This window comes from Atractosteus spatula, chromosome 16 (genome assembly GCF_055471065.1).
Source record: "Atractosteus spatula isolate fAtrSpa1 chromosome 16, fAtrSpa1.hap1, whole genome shotgun sequence".
Taxonomy (NCBI): Eukaryota; Metazoa; Chordata; class Actinopteri; order Semionotiformes; family Lepisosteidae; genus Atractosteus; species Atractosteus spatula.
In genome coordinates, this window is record NC_142721.1 from 8,877,271 (window position 1) to 8,896,947 (window position 19,677).

Genomic DNA, 19,677 nt, shown 5'->3' on the forward strand with positions numbered 1-19,677 from the left:
CCATCCTGATAAAAGCTAAAAGCCTAGCAATCTTAAGTTTTTGTATTCAAATTCTTTTATATTATATACTCTGGCATTAACCTTGCAATAAATCCAGTAATAGGTGTGCTTCTAGAAATTACCGTTTGCTACTTATTTTATCAAAAGGTTTATCACAATTAAGATATATTCACAGTATATTCACACGATTACCTTGGTTTGACCTCATTTATGCTGTTTCTTTAGTTTAAACATGCTCTCACTGTATTTTACTACACTCAATCATATGCAAATCATGATGTACAAAAATACATTTGGAAAAATCTATACTTGTATATTATAATCCCATGTAATAATAGCACGGCATTAAAAGTATGTAATGTGACCTCATATTAAAGGTCTGGTGAGTTACATAATGGTTTATGATTAAAATGACCACACAATGAAACAAATCTAATTTCCTCACAATTCCAGTTATACATCTTCTGTGCTACTGTGAATGATATGCTTGCTCTGTGGTTTCATTAACTCAGGATTAGGGATCAGGCAATGGAAGAGAGAAATTCTGTACATTGGGAACCCTATCTGTGAAAGACATTGTGGGTTACACTGTGCAAAACTCCTAAATCCTCCTCTTAATGCATGCTTAAGAAATTGAAAATAACAGGCAAATTCCTGAATCTGATAAATTTTCTAGACATTCTCTCCCATCAAGAAAGGGTTGTGCATAACAATGATGTTTGCCAGTAAAACACCTTATGATAAAAGGCACCCAACTGTGACTTTCATACAAAAGGGAATTCATTTTAAAACTGGCCCATTCCTGGACAGTTAGCAACCCAATATCTTCCTCACTTAAGTTCTTTGTAATAATGTCTGCAACACCAAAAAAGGGAGTAGGCACCCACCTGTTTCTTCTTTGAGATCCTGAAAGAATTTCTGGTTAAAGATGAAAGCAACACCACTAATTTCTTCTACCTTCGCCTCTGCAGTCGTGTTTCTATTAATAAAGTTGGCAGTGATTGCTATAGCCAACTTGCCACGGAACTCCTTTCTTCTGAAACCTGAACAAAGCAAGCCAGATTATTACCTCCCCGCTGTGCAGTAGTGTACTGCACAGAACATTACAGCCACAAAAATCAGACAATTTGTCTTAATCAAATGCATGTTATTTTAAGTAGAAGTCTAGCCATTAATATCCTAGATTTTAAAACTAAATGAGCAACAGCAAAATTATTCTGTGCTTGGATGAAGCAAACTAATAAAATGTTTGTGATGTAATATAATAAGCACTAAGAGAAGATTGTGGATTTCCTATGTTTGACTTTTTAAATCTGAAGGACTCAGTCTAAGAGCCACTAAACAGTACCATGGGTCTTAAAAAGCAAAGGAATAACAGCATGTGATCTTCCTATAAAGAAAAACGTTTGTAAAAAAAAAGCTAAAATTCAGTGAAGTAAGATTTTATTTCATCACCCAATTTCCATTTGAGATTTTGTTCCTGATAGAGACCTAAATGAAATGATTTATCCCAAATACATGCAGGCATCTGAAAAGGTAAAATGATGTTAACTATTTTTTTCCTCAAATTTATAAGTCGGAAAAAACAAAGGCTGGCATTTTCTAGCAGGGCTTTAAACACACTCTAATTAGGTCTTCTTAACCTCTCAACAGAATGCTTTTATAGAATTTCAGTTTGATCAAAGGTAAAACTGTTAAGTCTTCTTTGATCTCTTATAGGCACTAGTTATACTTATATTCATCCTTCACTACCAAAGTAGCCCAAAATAGGGGTGTTATGAGTGTTCATCTATAAAATGGAAAATATAGAAGCACAATATAGCCCAAAGGTAAGAATGTCTAATAAATACAAACAGTAGGCAAGGAAAACCCATATGGCTTCAGGCAGTAGCATATACACTCAGACAGGGGCATGACAAAATTACTTGGGTCGGCTGTAAAAACTTGTATAAAAAGGAAACCAGTCTTGGCTGGAAGTGTGTGTCAGTGATAATGTTCTAACAGGTAGTGCCCTGTTTTAATAAACCGGCTACCTGAAATCCATATCCCACTATGTCCGTACAGATAAGTGTACCAGAAATAACGGAATGGACTGTATACATAAGGGAAAGACCATAATATAGTCCAGAGATGTTCCACTGGACTCATCTCTGCTCCCATTTTATAGAGGCATTTTCCTAACACATTACTCTTTGAAAATCTGGAAATATTGCTTTTAAAATAACAGTTTGAGGTAGATTTAACTAACCTCAGACAAGCGGAAAAGCAGTTAAAATAAAGCCGGACAGAGAACTTTTTTTGGCTTTTTTAAATTATAGTCTAGCCAAACGTTTCATTATTTTTAGATGAGCGAAGATCTCCTTTTTTGGAAGAAAGATTTTTTTATGGTAAGAGATTTCAGACATGAAACTCCCAGAAGCATGCATAAACTGTTGAATACGAGCCAGATGATTACATAGGTTCTGTGGTTTACTTTGTTTCTGTAGTTTGGCAGAACATGTATAAAGAGCAACCTAACATTAGTAGCAAAGGCAATGACATCATTGTACACAGCTCCTAAAAAATTGCATGTGAAAAGAGATTACAGAGGCTAGTATGAATTTATAGGTTCATAACTTTTTAATGTGTATTTGGAAAAAATTAGGCATTTAAAAAATTATTAACACTAATGAGAAAACCAGGAACAGAAAACTAGAGGAACCCGTTATTTGCTGTTGTTAGATTTAGTGCATTTAGATTTAGATTTAGTACAGCTGTCTTGCAATACTTTCCTGAGCAGCAACTGTTAGTTTTCAATTAATGCCCTGCCCTCCCTAAGCACGTGCTCAGTCTTTAACGCGTCTGAGTGAATACAAGCCTTAATCTAGAGCTGTGGTTCATTATGGGCCACATGTTTCCAACCTTCCAGGGTGTTTCGGCGTCCGTCTGCCCCCACAATCACGTCAAAGTCAAAATCCGCCACAGGGTGATCGGCTGGTCGGATCTCTGCCCTCCATCCGGGGCCTGTGAGGCAGACGGAGGAACCACATGTTAACCTTGTCGAAAAACTCCAAAAAACCTTAGCAATTAATGTCTGAAACAGCTTTATTAGGACCAACAAAATGAACATATCTCCCTAGTACAGTACATGATCACAAAGTCACAAAGTAGTTCCTACTGGACTTTTTTTTTAAAGCATAATCATGACACTTCTGACAGCACTTGACATGTCAGGAACAGTTATGTCTTCATATCTGGCGTGTAATGAGTGTATGCCCAATACTCACATGTGTCAGAAAAGCTGGTGTCACTTGTCAACACAATTGGAGAATCACTAAATTCTTCTAAAGGCTGAATCACTATTGTCAAACAAAGCAATTACCTTACTGAATGCAGCCCCAGTTTCTGTTCAGCTACAGTTTTCCATTACACTCCGGGGTAATAGTCTAAGTTTTCTTCTTGATTAAAACTAAAAAGAGACTAAGCTGATAAATGAACTTTTCTAAAAAAAGCATTCTAATAAGGGTGTGCTGAACAGCTGCGTTTGTGGGGAATGGAAATGCAATGTTACTGAAAAGCAGTCTATGTTGAATGCATTATCCTGAAGGGAAAGCACGCAGCATCAGTGGCATAAAGGAAAATTTATGTCACTTCATTTCTGAAACACTATTTTTATCTCGCATCTGACGCGCATGCTGGCCAGTTACACAGAGGAAGCCTAGAGAACTGCAGTCCAGAATCTAATCAACAAATCCAATTGGAAAAAAAGATCCTACAAAGAAGAAGTTTAACAGTAAAACTTCGCTCTATGCATCCTTAGTGCCAGATTATGTGTGTAAATTGACACGTGCAGTTACATTCTTGGTGTCTGGGCCTTTGAGGAAATGCAGGGCTATGGAAAAAATCCCTCTGGATTAGTTTGTAAATAAAAGACTTATGAAGTTTCCCACCTTGTTCATCCCCAAATTAATTCTGATTTTAAAACAAAGCCACCCACTTCGGGGAAAGAACATCTGTTACACAGCCAAGGAATGACATCAGTAATTCGGAACTAATAATTTGGAACTAAGCATGTAACAATTATTTCACAAATGGTAATTGATTTTCTTTACTGCGGAATTTCACAGAGCTTTTCGCTTAAGTAGACTAGGCCATTCTCATTAGCGAGGCAATACTGTTTATCCTGGTTGTCAGGGATGTATTTATATGTGTGGAGGCTCATAGTTCTGCAACTTGTAGCTTTGACTTGCTGGACTTAATGCTTCAGTGACATGAGGCAGTACACAAAACGAACAGCAGAGCCAACACTGTTATTCTTTATACAGCCCCCTTGCACTGAATGTAATTAATAGAGCATAGAGGTGAAGAAAGCATGATGAAATCACACAGGCGGCCTTATTCTCCAGCAGAAAATCAATGATAAAGATGGTTGCGAACTTAACAACTATTGGAAATGCTCTTCTGAACTAACAAAAACAGACAACAGAATGCATTAAACACCATATGCAAACAGTAAGTGCAGAACTATTTATTATGTGCTGTTCTCCCTTGAATGGCTAAAGACACCCCTGGAAACAGTCCAGGTAAAGACTGGCCAGGTGTTTCTGAGATAGAGAGGTTAATTTAACTTCTGTTCCCATCTGTCATCAGATAGCGCCTTAATGAAAAACTCTGGTTTTCTAAACTGTGCTAATAATCATTTTTGGCCACAGAGATGCTAAGCTGCGTTGATGAGCGTTGATCCTAGCTTGGATCTGATCCCACGTAAGAAAGACCTCAAAGACCTCAGACCAGGTGAGTGACCCACCTGCAGCTGCTTGCTTGCTTATTTCTGACTTCCCCCTCCACCCAAAGTGATATATCAGCTGTTCACGTTCTCTCTGTATCCTAAAAACGATGCTGCGGTTATATTTTTGTTTTTTCTATTTAGACTGTGAGCATTGAATTCATGAACTTCACCCAGATGAAAATCACTAAAAGAGAAAAGGCTAGTGTTGATGCAGTGTGAACTGTAAATACTTGACTGCCCACTTACAGTGTCACTAAAACAACAGTTAAAAAGAGACGCTTACCTTCATTTTCCTGTTCTTCAGGTGGTTCCAAGAGCTTCACAAACTCCACATTCACATGGATCTCCACTGCCAGAAGCAAGGCTACTTTAAGCAGCATGAGCTGAAGCTGTCTAATACCTGTGCAATGACATTTCAGATACTAACGTTTAGCACTTACTGTATACTGTATATACATGGCATGATTATTGCTAATACATACAACATATGTGCAGTTGCAGACATTAACATTGATGCTCTGTACTTTAAATGAGTAGATTCACTATAACATTTAAATTTCAATGGATGTGATGAACAATTCTAATGAAATGTAGAAGATTTACGACAAAATATGATCTAACACTATTTCATATAATTAATCAGTCAACCTTTTTTTCTGATTCAAGGCTCCAATGGCAAAACAGAAAAGAATAACAAAACTAATACTTGTTTTATGTTTTCTAAGGGTACGCATACAAGCACGTGGCCTTTAGACTTCACAGGTCTCAGGGAAATATTTCATTTCCAATAGAAGCACAGACAGATCTGCTTTGAGTCTCGGCTTCTCCTACATGAAAAGCCTTCCCTCGACATGTATTATTCATAGCTTTGATAGAAGAGATGATACCAATGAATAGTCAAAAGAGACCTTTCACAGAAAATTCTGATTGCATGTGGTCATTACTGTAATAACTATATGTAATTAAATAGATTTTGTAAGCAACAGGTTTAACAGCAAATTTTCATGTGTTAAACAGTAGGTCTTACTATAAACATTTATTTTAGACTTTCACTGACATTTCTTTATAGAGCTTATCTATAACACCGTTAGGAGTTTAACCATCTGGCACATAACTCATTCTGCAGCTCTTTTCCAAGATTACTGACTTCATTGATCTGTGCTCAGTTTTAAAATACTGCCAAGCAATATATCTTTTTGTGAGTGCAATATTACAAATGAATATACATATCAGAGTGAAATACCATTTTACCAACAAAAAATCTATAACTGCATATTGAGAATTGTATGTTTAACAATTTACAATTCTCACATTTAAGCAATGTCCTCTCTTCTGTGGAAGAGATTTTTCCCCCACAAAAACACATCTCTTCTTCAATCTAAATGAAGGATCAGCTAGAGATAATAACAGTGTAAGAGTAAGGAAAAGAAAAAATAAATTCCACCAGCTGTCCCACTTACTGATATGGTCTATGGCTCCTGCACAGAACTTTCCATAGAACTTCTTAGCACCCAGTCCTCGCAGGTCATGGATGGTGTAAGGCCAGAGGTGAAGCACATTGTTTCTAGAGAAGGTGTCTCTCTTCTCTATCACCACCACTTTAGCCCCCAGTAAGGCCAGTTCTATAGCTGTCCTTAGACCACAGGGTCCCCCTCCAATAATGAGACACTGCAGGAGGCAAAAAGAGAAAACTTCGTGGTAAGCAATTGTTACAGCAGCCCTGGAATACCAGTTCATAAAATGGAAAAACAAATTAAAAATGGTCACCATGAATTTGACAATCTTTCCATATTAGGGTGGTGTTAAAAAAATGCAGAACCTTCTGCAAGGAAAGCAAACAGTGGTACAATGAAATTCACATAAAATAACAGGGGTCAAAGCTGCTGAAATGAAAACAAAAAAATGCATTTCTTTCAAAATACATATGCAATAACCAACCCTGAATCCATAATGTTAAAGATTTATTGTGCTATTTGTCATTAAGTACTAATAATTTTGTGAATGACAGTGAACAATTCTATGGCGTCACATCTAATTTGTTAGGGACAGAATGGATAGTGCCAAAACACGTCTGCTTTTCTTCAGAAGTAACTTGTGCCTATTATTCTATCCACTGTCGCCTAAGGATCTAACCTAAAAAAACATGTTGGCAATATGTACATTTAGTTTTTATTAGTATATTCTAAAAAATAATTCCAAAGAAATACATTCTGTAATTGCATGACGTTACGGAATCATTTAAGCAAAGAAGAACAATATGTAGCATTCAGCGAATCTACGAGACAGATATGCAGAATTCTTCATCTCAAGATTATGATGTTAATAGTCAAGTCCTTAATTGTTACAAACACTCTCTTTGTACATAATGTTTCATGCTAAATGAGAAAACATGTGATTACATCATCATCTTAACCAATAATTACAGCACTGCAAGATCAAGGCTTTTTGACATCTATGTCACTAAAATATGCTTTGATTCACTTTCTCAGTTTACAGGTCAGTCTGAAAATGTATTAGCTGGGTATGACCTCATCCTGAAGGATGCTGACTGAGAGGTTGGTGGTGTTATTAACAAGGTTTTCAAAAGCATTATCTCATCAGCTAACTACGCTTGAGTCACTTTGTAACAGTACTGTTCAGATGGTGAATAGCTGTCTGAGATCTATTATACTGCTGTTCGAGTCATTGTTATAAAGGTTACACAGTATAAGGGTCTAAAGGTTTAAGCATTGAATGCATATAAAGTATGATTCACATTCTATTAGGAAACAACTTGTGATGTGCTGAAAAGGTAAGGTGTTTAAATATTACCACACATTATTATAGGAGTTAAATTTATTGTTTTTACAATCTGGCAGTATTTAAGTAGTTTGTTCAAATTCTAATCAACGTGACAAGACATAATTTAAAGGGATAATGTACTAAAAATTTTAATGTTTGGCATTTACTTTGCCGGTTGAGGAAATGACAGCCTCAATCTTATGGCACAACCTTGACTTTGCCCCCCAAAAAGGAAGCCTGTAACATCGATGCAAAGTTCTTGATTGACAGAGCTATGGGTGCATGAGTTTAAGTTTGATTGACTTGGTTGGGTAATGCAAGGATTCAGAGAAACACTGATTGAAGAATGTGTGCCATTGTGTGGAGTGAATGAGAAACACTGCTGGAGATTAAACAAGTCAGCAAAAAAATGTCAGCAAATAAAATTAAGATCACTTATTTTTGGAATTCTTCGATGGGCTGTAGAGGATGTTGTGCAACCAGGAAAGAGTAGCCTGAGGTTATCTGCACCGAGATGGAAGCAGCGTAAGAAATCGTAGCGACTGAGAACTTGCTGATGTTTGTTGGTGAGCTGGAGGACTGCCAGACCGAGGAAAGGGTGGAGAGTAATAAGAATAAAGAGAATGTAACTGAGCTTGGTGGACTGAATATCAACTCCGTGACATGCTCCGTTTGCAGTGACTGAATGAATAAGGACAGATTCCAGGCGGAACTCCCAAACAAGAAGAAATAGCAGCTAAAGCAATGTTCTTAAAGTCATGGTGCCGAGGAGAATGTGCCTGCGAGAGGCAGCGAGTAGAAACTTGTGGGGGGGCTAGGGAGGAATCGAGGGCCAACATGGCACCAGTTGGACACCAGTGGAGGGGGGTAAGAGGGTAGGTGGTCTGTCACCATATCTTACGGGCTTGACTGGCTTGGGCTCAGTTTCTGGGGTGATTAAGGATCCCAAGCCCAGTGAAGACTGATGCAATGTGCTCACACCCTTTGGCAAACAGGGTTTTTGCAAGTTTTTTTGTTCATTAAAGATCCAAATTCAGTTTTTAAGGACTTCAACACCTTTTGCAACAGCCAATGCTCTCCTGATGGAACTGTTTTCTGTTTAGCTCAAGTAGTCAGAACTGGGCAACTGTGAAGTTAATTATTTTAAAGACGTAATGCGCAATTATTCCACAAAAAGCACAGGTCTCTAATTCAATATGATTGTTTATGTAAAACACAGACTTCCTGATATGCACATCACTTATTAAATTTAGAATGAAGCACACAACTTGTTAATTTATTGTGTTCAACATGTATATAATCATTTAAGGACAATCAAGAAGAAAATGTCTTGCTTTTTAAATCTGTTAAGTTTATTTGGCACAGACTTAACATTAAAAGCTTAACATTTTTCAGAAAATTATTGATTACCATCTGCGTACCTTTTATAAACAAACACATCACACAAAGAGATACAGTATATATAAACTACTCCCTATTTGTTATAGAAAGGCGATATAATTTTTCCCTCCTTGTTTGTTCCATGCTGACTTTCTTCTTCAAGGGGTCAAGCAACTGGAGTTAAGAACTGGAGCAACCAGAGACTGTGCTGGGTCACACTTCCTGTCACAATGTGTGTCAGAAGATAATGATAGGGTACTCATGGGTGCTGGGGATCTTGCAGACCAGTTTGAAAATATCTTTGATACATCATATTTTCTGAACTAGAACAAAAGTGCCTCAAAAACAGTTTCCCAGGCTGCAGCCAAGGCTCTTCTCATCATGTTTGTTTAGACTTACGGAAGCCCTCTGTCACTAAGGTACAGTACGTGTGAGTAAGAGCATTTCAGACTGTTTCTTCATTGCTGTTTACAGAGCTGCCTCCAGTGGGTAGAGAAGGCAGACCTTAAAAGGCTTGGTACAGCTGTGCTGGCAATAAAGTAAAGTAATGCTTTAGTCAGTCTCTTTTTTTTCTTAATTTGAGGACAGGTCAGCCAAGGACAGCAAAACAACAAATCGTCGTGCAAAACTGAACAACATTCAACTGCATCAGTTCCTCAGGTACTTCTCCTGGCTATGGTTGTGTTTTGTCAGGTCTCGCTCAAGCCCTTTCAATCACTCTGCTGTGTCCTGCATTTCTTTTTGTAGCCAGTCCTTATTCCAAAACAATCAACAGCGCTTTCCGTGAGGTTATGAAAACATTCCTCCTCCTTATCTTGCGAGGTGTGAAATTGGAGCACAGGAAAACATTTAACATTTGCTTCCATTTTAAAGCAATGAATATAGGCAAAAAACTGCTGAACATACTATGTTTTATAATTCTAGACAGATCTTGATATCCCCTTTTCTACCATTCATTACTGTTGAACTTACATTAAATACAAGCAATCATTGACACTGTATTAATAAAATTAACAAGCTTATAAACTCTTAAAAGTTGCACTTAACTTTACAGGATAGGATGAACTAATTTAAAAGTGTTTGGAGCTTCTTTTTTTATAATCTACTATCACAAGATTCATTAAATATCAGGAAATATTTACTTCAACACTTATCTGGGAGGGGTTTTTATCTTTAATAAAACAGACAATTATCACTTCATCATTTCTAAGTGTTGGTGTATAGTTATTACATTTTCCAATTATTATTTTAAGTTTTTTGTTCTATATGTAGCTGTTCAAAATAAAAAAGACTAAATAAACAATCTACAGTATAACTAGCAGTAAAGCTGTAGTACTTTTTTGCCTTTTGTTCATGCTTTCTTTATAAAAGCCTCAGTACAGGACATGTGCTTGATCTGTGGATGATGCAGGTTTAGTCACATAATGAGTAAGATCACTTCCACTTCCTTCCTATGGGTAGGATAGCTGCTGGCCTGGCTGCTCAGGAAACACGCCCACTACCTCCATGAATCACGACACCAGAACTGTCAAAGTCCTTCAGCTACAATCATTTCACAGCCACTGCAAGAAGGGTCACAGCTACAGACCTTCGGATACACCAGCCCCTTTATGTGGACAGCAGGACAATGTCCTAGGAAATACAGTGGACTATTTAAATCATTCCACTTTCAAATTGCTAAAGCTTAAATGGATGCAATGGAATTAAAAGCAAATATGAAGATTACTTGAATATGAAGGATTCACATTTTGATTCTTCACAGCAAAGAGGCATCATTGAGTAGGCTGAGGCATTGCAATATCTTTAGCAGTTACTTTTTATTGATTTTGGTGGTGGTGGGGGAGTCTGTGATAATTATTTAAATGTGCACATCAAAACAATTCCTCTTTCGCACGCTTTGAATGTTCAACATAATTAAATGGATGGAAAACATAAATAGGTTTTTGATCCATTTTAATGTATGCATCTACATTCTTCATTAATTTCTAAAAAGAACTCCAAGGGACACTTCTTGTTATTAAGAGCAGTGAGGTGGACAAGGACGCATCAGTACTCTATAAAGCAAAAGAGCTCCTAGAGCACACTAGAGCACAAAATTCATTACAAAAGAAAGGCTAAACTGTAAGTGAAAAGAAAAGAAGGGAAAGAGTTCCTTGACACTAGTCCTAAGACTTTATACAAGGCAGGATGTACTGAATTTCTGCCACGTCTTCTTTTCCTATAGACAAATACTGAAGCTAATTAGAACACAGAGTTAAACTCTGCCTCTGTTGGTCAATATAATTATCCTGAAAACATATAGGGCTGCTTGTCAATATACATTACTTCGGTCAGCAACTGCCAATTATAAAAGTGAATGATAACATACTATTCCCAGACTTAAATGTAGGACTTCTAGGATTCCGTGTGTATTCATAAAGTACACAGCGACAAAAATAATAAAATAATTTTCAAAAGATTATATTTTCTGACACAGGAATGCTACATTAAAAATAAAAAAATATAGCAATATGAGATAATGACAGAGAAACCTATTCAGTTTGCAAGTACGTACCATAAATTGCAGGATATATGATAGAAATTAAATCTCCATGAATTTTAGAACACTGAGTCTTAGCTCACAAGATTGCAGCTTCTTTGATGTACTTTTATTACCAGAAACTAAAAACATTTTAATTATTAATACTTTACAACAGACATTTACTTATATATTTCTGAGCTACTCAGATGTGGTATGCAGGGTCAAGCATACATCCAGAGAGAGGAAAATAAATTATGGCGTTACGCCAATAGTCTGAGCCTGTACATTTTTTAGAAGCCATAGTCTATTTTTAATGTAAACATATAACTCGCAAAAAACATAAAACATCCTTTCACATCAGTAAATCTATGGTACAATTAAACCATATGCTAGTTTGGCCCCCTATAGAATAACTAAGTTTATGGCCATCATTTTCTTAAAAAGTATTCAAAATTATTCTCTCCCTTTTCTTTATATATCCTTCTCCTATATGATCTGTCTGTAATTGGCTAGTACAAACCACCACGTAAATATCACAGAGCTTGGAAGACAACTTTGAAAACATCTGTCCTTTGCTCCAACAAGCAAAGCAGAATCCTTAGTCACAGATCCAAGTTCAATTCTGAGTTAGGAAGTCCAAATACTGTACTTTCTCCTGGACTGGCAGCGTATGTCAGCACCACACTAAACATGTATATCCTTTTAACTGCATCTCTGTCCATCTAAATCCACCCTTTTCCTCTCTGTCATCATTCTAGATCCTGAGGTCATTCAAACAGAATGCAAACAAAGTCTGAAGATTTTTACATAAATGGTAAAATAATTTAAAAGAGCAATCATACCATTATTTTAACGAAGACTTGGCCACTTACCAGCCTTTTCTGTGCTTTCAGTTTCTGTTAGATCAATAGGTCAACATGGAAAGATTAGAATCCAGCCAGGGATGTTCAACAAGTATTTATGGTATTGTATACCATTTATTAAGGAAATAGTTCAACTAAAATAACTGACAGGAACCATTAGTGAATTACTTGTGAATAACAAAGTAATTGTAATTAAGTAATATTTATTCTAGATCACTATTAACAATTTGCAGCACGGCATCACACCATTCTAAATAAAGCAAAATCTGTACTTTTTATTAACCTAGCATAACATTTTATTGAATAATTAAAATGAACACTCCATCACAAATATAAATTCATAATATATTTGTGAATTCTATGAAATGACAAAAACCTTTTAGATGGAACCTAATATTTATTACAATCACTGTCATTGTGTTTGCATAAAAAAATACATTAATTCCTTATTTTGCTATCTTTTAAAAATATGATAAGACTTATGGAATGTTAAAAAAGTTTACTGACAAGTCTGACAGAAAAGGCATTTCAACAACAAATATAAACACAAGAATTGCATCAAATTAAACAGGCACTAAGAATTTTGACCAATTTATTATGTATATTATGTGTTATGAACATATTTTAACATACTCTAAAATATGAAGCACCAACAGAGAGAAAGAAAATTAGACATAAAAATAAAAATAAGAAGTCTTTCAATAACTAAAGTAATTATTGTTTGCACGATTCACATGAAAAATGTTAAACATATATTTTTATAATGCACAACAATCAATATACTAAGACCAATAAAAACTGCCTCGTATTTCTCTTTTTAGAGTGATTTTTATTACCATTTTAAAGATGCATTTAGACGTGAGCTTTAGCAACATTTCTTTGTGAAAGGAAAAAGCATGATCACAAGGATCATGTAACACTGATGTCATAAGAGTAAGAGCTCTTATGACGAACATTATGAAAGCTTGGCTACCTCTTGCTTTGCAAATGTAATCTCCTGCCTATAACTCTATATCTTCTTGAGACTGCTTAATTACTTGTGACTAATGGTATCAGCAAAATGACTCCAGCTGCATGAAGGCAACCTTCCTCTTGAACATTTGTCTGAACTATAAACGTGATTCATCAGTATGTCACTGAAAGAGCATCTTGATTATTCTGGCAAACTAGCAATAACTAGGGTAGAAAATGGGAATATGACCCAGGAGCTCTTCTGTTACCTTCAGCCTGCAATTTCAGCAAAACATCACAAGTGCTGCAGTTAGCAAAAACGTCCTTTATACCACACACTGGGCAACGTGTCTATTAAGACACCCTTGGCAGGACTGCCATTAATTCCTATCCAGCCTTTGATCATTTAATCCATATCCTCTTTAACGCTAGACATTTTTTTTTATATGGGAAATTGCAAACCAAGTGGGAGTCCTTGAGAGTGATGGCGTCCTTATTTAAACAAAATCTGCAAAAGATGACCTTATGGGGGAAAAAAAAGTTGTCGAGCTGAATTTACCTACTGTTTTTAAATACCCAAACTCAGCAGGCAAGGTATAGATTTTCCAGTCAGCTTTTTGAATGCATGAGCAAGTCATTTACCTGAATTTACATTCAAAGACAAACACTGCCAATGAGATCGGCGCACGAGGGCTGGGAATTCGACAACGACAAAACCCTGTGGAGTCAAACACTCTAAACTTCGAGTCCTGCTAGAGGTTAAAGCATCTTATGACTCGAGTGGAATAATATTAATCCAATATTTAGAGGCCAATCATTAGGTAACAAAAGGAAACATTAACTTTAAAATAAATTAAGCCACAAAATTAAGACTTGACAAAGTGAGTACAACATGAGTCCCCTGGAACCTTTTCCAGCCACATGCCTTTATGCCATTGGAACAAATTGCTGCTGCCAATATTACTAATACTAATATTATAATACAATAATTACTAATATAACTTTTCATCCCAAAGGAACCCATCTTGTGTTTATCTCGCATAAGAGGGGACACACTTCATCCATCTCTGGGTGAAGCATGGTTGCAGCAGTAGCTATACAACTTGGAAGATCCAAATGAATGCTCTATGCATAGGATGGCACCCTCTACAAAGCAATGTCTGTGGTTACCATACTGGAGAATTGGTTTGAAGGGCAGAGTACCACCTGCTGGTCCAACTCCATTTAGAACATCATCCATGGGTTTTAACCAAATAAGAGGTCCTCCATCCAAATATTAAACAGACCAACCAAGTCTAGGTTTGGAGATTTGACACAGGCAGGCTACAGAGTGGTGTTGCTATGCTGGTATTGACACACCCCCATCACCGAGTTACTGTGACTATGATCCTTCCTGTACTGCAAGTCACAATGCCCACAAGCAAAGAGGCATTTTGAAAAAAAAAGCCTAAGATAAAGAATTTTATTATCATGAGTTAAATATTCAAGATGATAATAGATTACTTACCTTTGTACCTGTACAGGCATTTCCTTTTTTGTATTCTTTATGACTTGCCCTCTTGTCAAGTTTATTCCACAGGGCTTTGGCCTTCCAGGAGGTAACCTTGGACTTGAGTTTCGCATAGAAGCTTTTAAAGTCCAGAGGATCAAGTTCAAGTTGGCGGCAGAGGATGTTAAAGGCTTGGATGGTGCCTTTGCCTGTGGAGGCCTGGACAAAGTTCTCAAACAGCTGGCCAGCCTGGGTGTTCTTCTCATCATCGTTTTCACCCATGTTTTCTCCAGATCACTCAGCAACAAAGGTTTGCCCTCTCTTCAGCTGTTCAGCAGCTACATGGACTGCTGGACGTCTTCAAGCATTTTCTCCCTAAACTGGTTAAAAGAAAGCTTACTGAGTCTGATGTCATCACTGCGAGAATATCATCATGAAATTCTTAACAGATGGCTAATAAAGCTAAACATAAAAAACTGGGATGAAATGATTATACTGATTGTTTTGTATAGAGAGTAGTTAAGATTACTTTTTCATATTAATCCCCATCAGAGACGGCAAGCCCATAATTACTTCAAGTCAATTGGTCTGTCAAGTTTTCATCATGAATAAGATTAAATACTACTCTGTAGTAGTCATTATCCTAAATCAAAAATGAATGCTGATGACTTCAACATTGGAAAAATGTCTTGTACAGGTACCTTGAAGAAATGATTAAAATCCTAATGCTCAGTACTTATTCTTTAATCAAAATGCTTAGAGATGCAATAGCTGAGAGGAGGTTACTGGATTACAATGTTCTGTACATGACTGCGCATTTTCAAACTCATTGGCATGCTTTTTAGCAAGGCCTCAAAATAGACTCCTAGCTACATATGTTTCAAGAGTGAATCACATTCTTTGGATTTGAAGACATGCACTGCATAACAGGGAAATGATACTGTGGAGAGCACAGCCATGTGCATAAACAGCAGACAAAACCTTTCAGAAATGTAGAAAATACCAAGATTTAAGCTCAAATTCAAAAGCAACATCTCTCTTCTTATTCCCGCTCCTGAACCCTCTACCCCGATCATTTATTTGTTAAATGCAAACATTTTCAAAAACATTTATTAAGTATTAAGTTAAAAGGCCACCATTAACACATTTTAAAAAATTCAAGAGTCACTTTTTATTTTTTGTTTCCATTCTTTATCAGAAATAAATGTATAATTTCATATTAAATATTATTTTTATAGTAATATATTTTAATAATAATAATAATATACTATAATTTAGCACAAATCTCTAGTGGTGGATTTTACACATACATTCTCTGTGATGTAACGTACAATAAAATACTGTTTCATTCTGAAGAACACACAGTGAGTCACTCTTCACTTTCAAGGCAAACAAACATTCAGCATATAAACCAAGCTGTTGTTAAAAAGGATATCTCTTAATCTTTTGCCTTTTATTTCTCTGCAATAGGATGGTTTAAATTAAAAACTTACTTAGGGTCTGTTTTATAAAGATAGAACCCCTTGGACTGGCTCCATGTCTGTAATCGTTTCATTGTCCTGTCCCTGACAGAAACGAACCTTGAGCGCAATCATTTCTGACTGTTGCCTCAAAGTGCTGCCTGTTTTGTGCTTCAGAACTAATGGCCTGCATTCACCTGACTGAGCAACAATGCAAACTGTCTCATTTGGGCAAGGAACGCAGAAAAAAAACATGTTTGTCTTGTGGATTTGACTGCAGAGCTTAATCCTTAAAATTCATTCAAAAGATGCATTTCTCTAGATCCATGCTAGTTTCCACAGTCAAATGAGAACATTCCACTACCCCTCAAAATATTAATTAAAATCCATGTTTATATTAATATCATACATTAAAACACAACCCTTAGCACAATCCTTAAACAAGCTATTTTTATCTCTACGCTAAATTAACTAAACTTATATCTAGTCTAGAAGACCATATATTTTTGTCAAATGTAATATATTTATAATACCAATTTATTCTTCTGAAATCACCACTATTTGGATGAAGATTAACGAGATACAGAATGTCTGATGGTATTAAAGTCGACTTCTCTGTGCTCAGTCTTTCCACTAAAACCCATATGAGCATTCTAAATTGGGAATATTGTTTCCATGAGATCTGAAACAGGAGCTCTTGGATATTCTAATCATTCATTATGGATGTACAGATGCATGCAATATGAACAAGTGTGAAAGCTGGACTGGCTTGCTTAACTTGCTTTCCTAGATGTACATAAACAGAACTCACATTTATAGGCCTTTAGAGATATCAGTTCACTCATCTTTAATTGAGCTTGGCAGTGCTTCATATCTTCTCATCTTCCATCAAACAGCAAACACTGACAGATTGATACCAGAAATTTATGTGAAAAGATCTCTGGACAAGGGACTGACAGTGAACAGTTTATGTTGAAAGGAAAACAAAAAAACAACAGCATAAATGAGTTAGGTGACTAATGATGTAAAAATTATTTAACATGGAAGCAGGAAAAAAACAAATGTAATTTAGTCAAAAAATAAATACACTTAGGACACTGAAAAAAAATAACTTTGGTTTTCACTGCTACTGTATATATAAACACAACATTTGAGCACTGGGACTTTCAAGATTTTTACAGGAAGAGCCTGAAAGCGTATCTAAGAAACAATCAGCACTATTAGTAGAAACCATTTCCATCATGTTGGAATGCTGTAAGATGATGTTTTTAGCTCAGAAACAAGTGTTATTAGGGGAAAAGAATAAAACAGTCTTCCTTTCCTTTGCAAACTCACCACCTGAAGAGCAATAGATACTAAACCATCGACAGCTCCTTGTCAAGAGATGGATCTATGTTCAGCTCACTTTTGATGTTTGTTGTGATTGCAGAAGTATGATTTTAGGGAACTCAAAACACATTAAACCAACAGCTACTATAAACCCAGAAATGAGTCAACAGTAGTAGAGCATAATGTCAAAGTAGTATTCCACTACTTATATAGGATTTTTGAACAAGTGCAAAAAACTGCAATTGGTTTTATTTCACTCAGATATTCCCAACAATACCTCAGACCTTTTTGTATGCTGAAAAAGGCAGAAAAATCATAAAAAGAGCTATGGACAATGCAGCCGCTTGAGGAAACAGAATCAACTGTATAACGGTGCAGAAAAATAATCAGACCACAGATGAATATTGCAAGAGGGGAAATATTCAATTCTTTATCAGCGCTTCTTGAGCTCCTGAGCATATCCTTTGTTTGCTCACTGAACTAAATAGGTGTGGCATCACAAAGCAACAGGCTACCACAATCTCTAAGTTCCTTTATCGGCCCCACCTCTTTTTGTAAAGTGCTGACTGTAATAACGGACTGGTTGGTTATTCCACATTACATGTTGTATGCACATAGCGTAGGCTTTTTTTTGGTATACTATTGAAAAGAGTTTTACCGTTAAAATCAATTTAAACATTGCAGATTCTCCCCTCATCCAGTCTCTTGAAATAAGAAATTTTAAGATTAATTTTAGCTCTAATTGTATTAATAAATTTAACTCTGTTGTACAAAACCTCTGCAAATGCTACATGAGACCAACTAATACTGTATTTGCCTCAGCAGTATATATACGAAAATTGGAACAATACTGACTAAAATAGAATAAAAAGTAAACTTTTTATACTTACAGAATACAAATATACTTTAAAGTAGCAGATAAATACAGATTGCTAACTCCCTTGAAAGTATTTTGGACTTACTTTGTGGTCAGGGAGGGAATTCAAAGCAGTTCCTACGTTGTAGTAGGATTTTGGAAAAAATATCCCACAGAAGAATCTAAAAGATGTGAAATATGCACCTGCTGGGGCTAATTCAACAGAAGGTTGAGAGAAATAAGAAAAGTAAACAAGTCATTCATAAGAGACTCAAACTAGAATGTAACTGTTTCGAAATATGTTGAGAGGTATTAAAAATGTAATGTAACAAATGAGTATTGGAACAAACAGCATTTTCTGTGTTTTTAATCCTTCTCAGTATATAAATTCCATTTTTACTGTAAGGAGATTAACTGAGTCTCTACGAATAATCCTCCTGCCTATGACAATTTTGTGTTTTAGGATGAAACATTCAGAGGCATGGTCCTTCTCTCAGATCATGCACTACCTTGGAGCAGAGCTTAATCAAGTTAAGGTCTTAGTAATAAAAAAAAACAAAGATATCTTATATACATCTTAAGTATGACTTAAAATCTTATAAAACTGAAAATCTGTCATTTAAAAGGTATGCAAGTGTAAAAAACTCAGGATATGACTGATATTATAATCTGTATCATAATTAGATCAATGCACTTATTTTGTGAAGGCTGTCCAGATTTCCTCCAGTGAAAATCCCACTTGTCACACCCAGGCTTCTTAGTACCTCTATTTTCTTGTGCATTTCTTTCTTTTGGTCTCTTAGTCCTAGTGCATTTCTTTTTGACGTTGCCAAGACTGAATTCAGGTGAAGCTCCGACGTAAAGAAAATAAAGTGTATGCAGACAGGTTCCATAAACAATACAGACGTGACAAAAGGAAGCTGGTGTCAACCGATGCAAGCAGAACAATGCGGGATCTGGGAATTTTATGTAACTCTGGTAATTACAGCGGAGTGTGAATAAAACCAGGAAGGAACTCCAGGCACTCTGATAATGGAACACAGAAGTTTAGAACGGGATGCTAGTTCATTCTAACAATGTTTGAGTTATCCAGAGAACTAAAATATTTCCATGTTGTAAAACGTATGAGCAGTGTCCTGCACAGAAAACTCTAAGTAACATCATTTGCTTAAGGACTGAAGCCAAAAGCAAGGAAAGTTGTTTTTTAGCCATCACTCCTGTAGCACATTTGTTCTAGAGATATGAAATAAAAAATGCAGCCATCCCTACAATATTGAGT

General features: G+C 36.1%; 1 protein-coding gene across 1 annotated transcript in view; it reads right to left on the reverse strand.

Moving 5' to 3' along the window:
- Positions 1-19,677, reverse strand: part of LOC148819512 (F-actin-monooxygenase mical2b-like) — a 78,628-nt gene that overhangs the window by 51,100 nt on the left and 7,851 nt on the right. Inside the window, exons 2-6 of the mRNA XM_088934955.1 lie at positions 14,772-15,133; positions 6,229-6,436; positions 5,052-5,168; positions 2,902-3,003; positions 888-1,043 (exon numbers count right to left, since the gene is read on the reverse strand). Coding sequence (XP_088791081.1) covers positions 888-1,043; positions 2,902-3,003; positions 5,052-5,168; positions 6,229-6,436; positions 14,772-15,035 — 847 coding nt within the window. The 5' untranslated portion in view covers positions 15,036-15,133. The remainder of the gene's footprint in view (positions 1-887; positions 1,044-2,901; positions 3,004-5,051; positions 5,169-6,228; positions 6,437-14,771; positions 15,134-19,677) is intronic.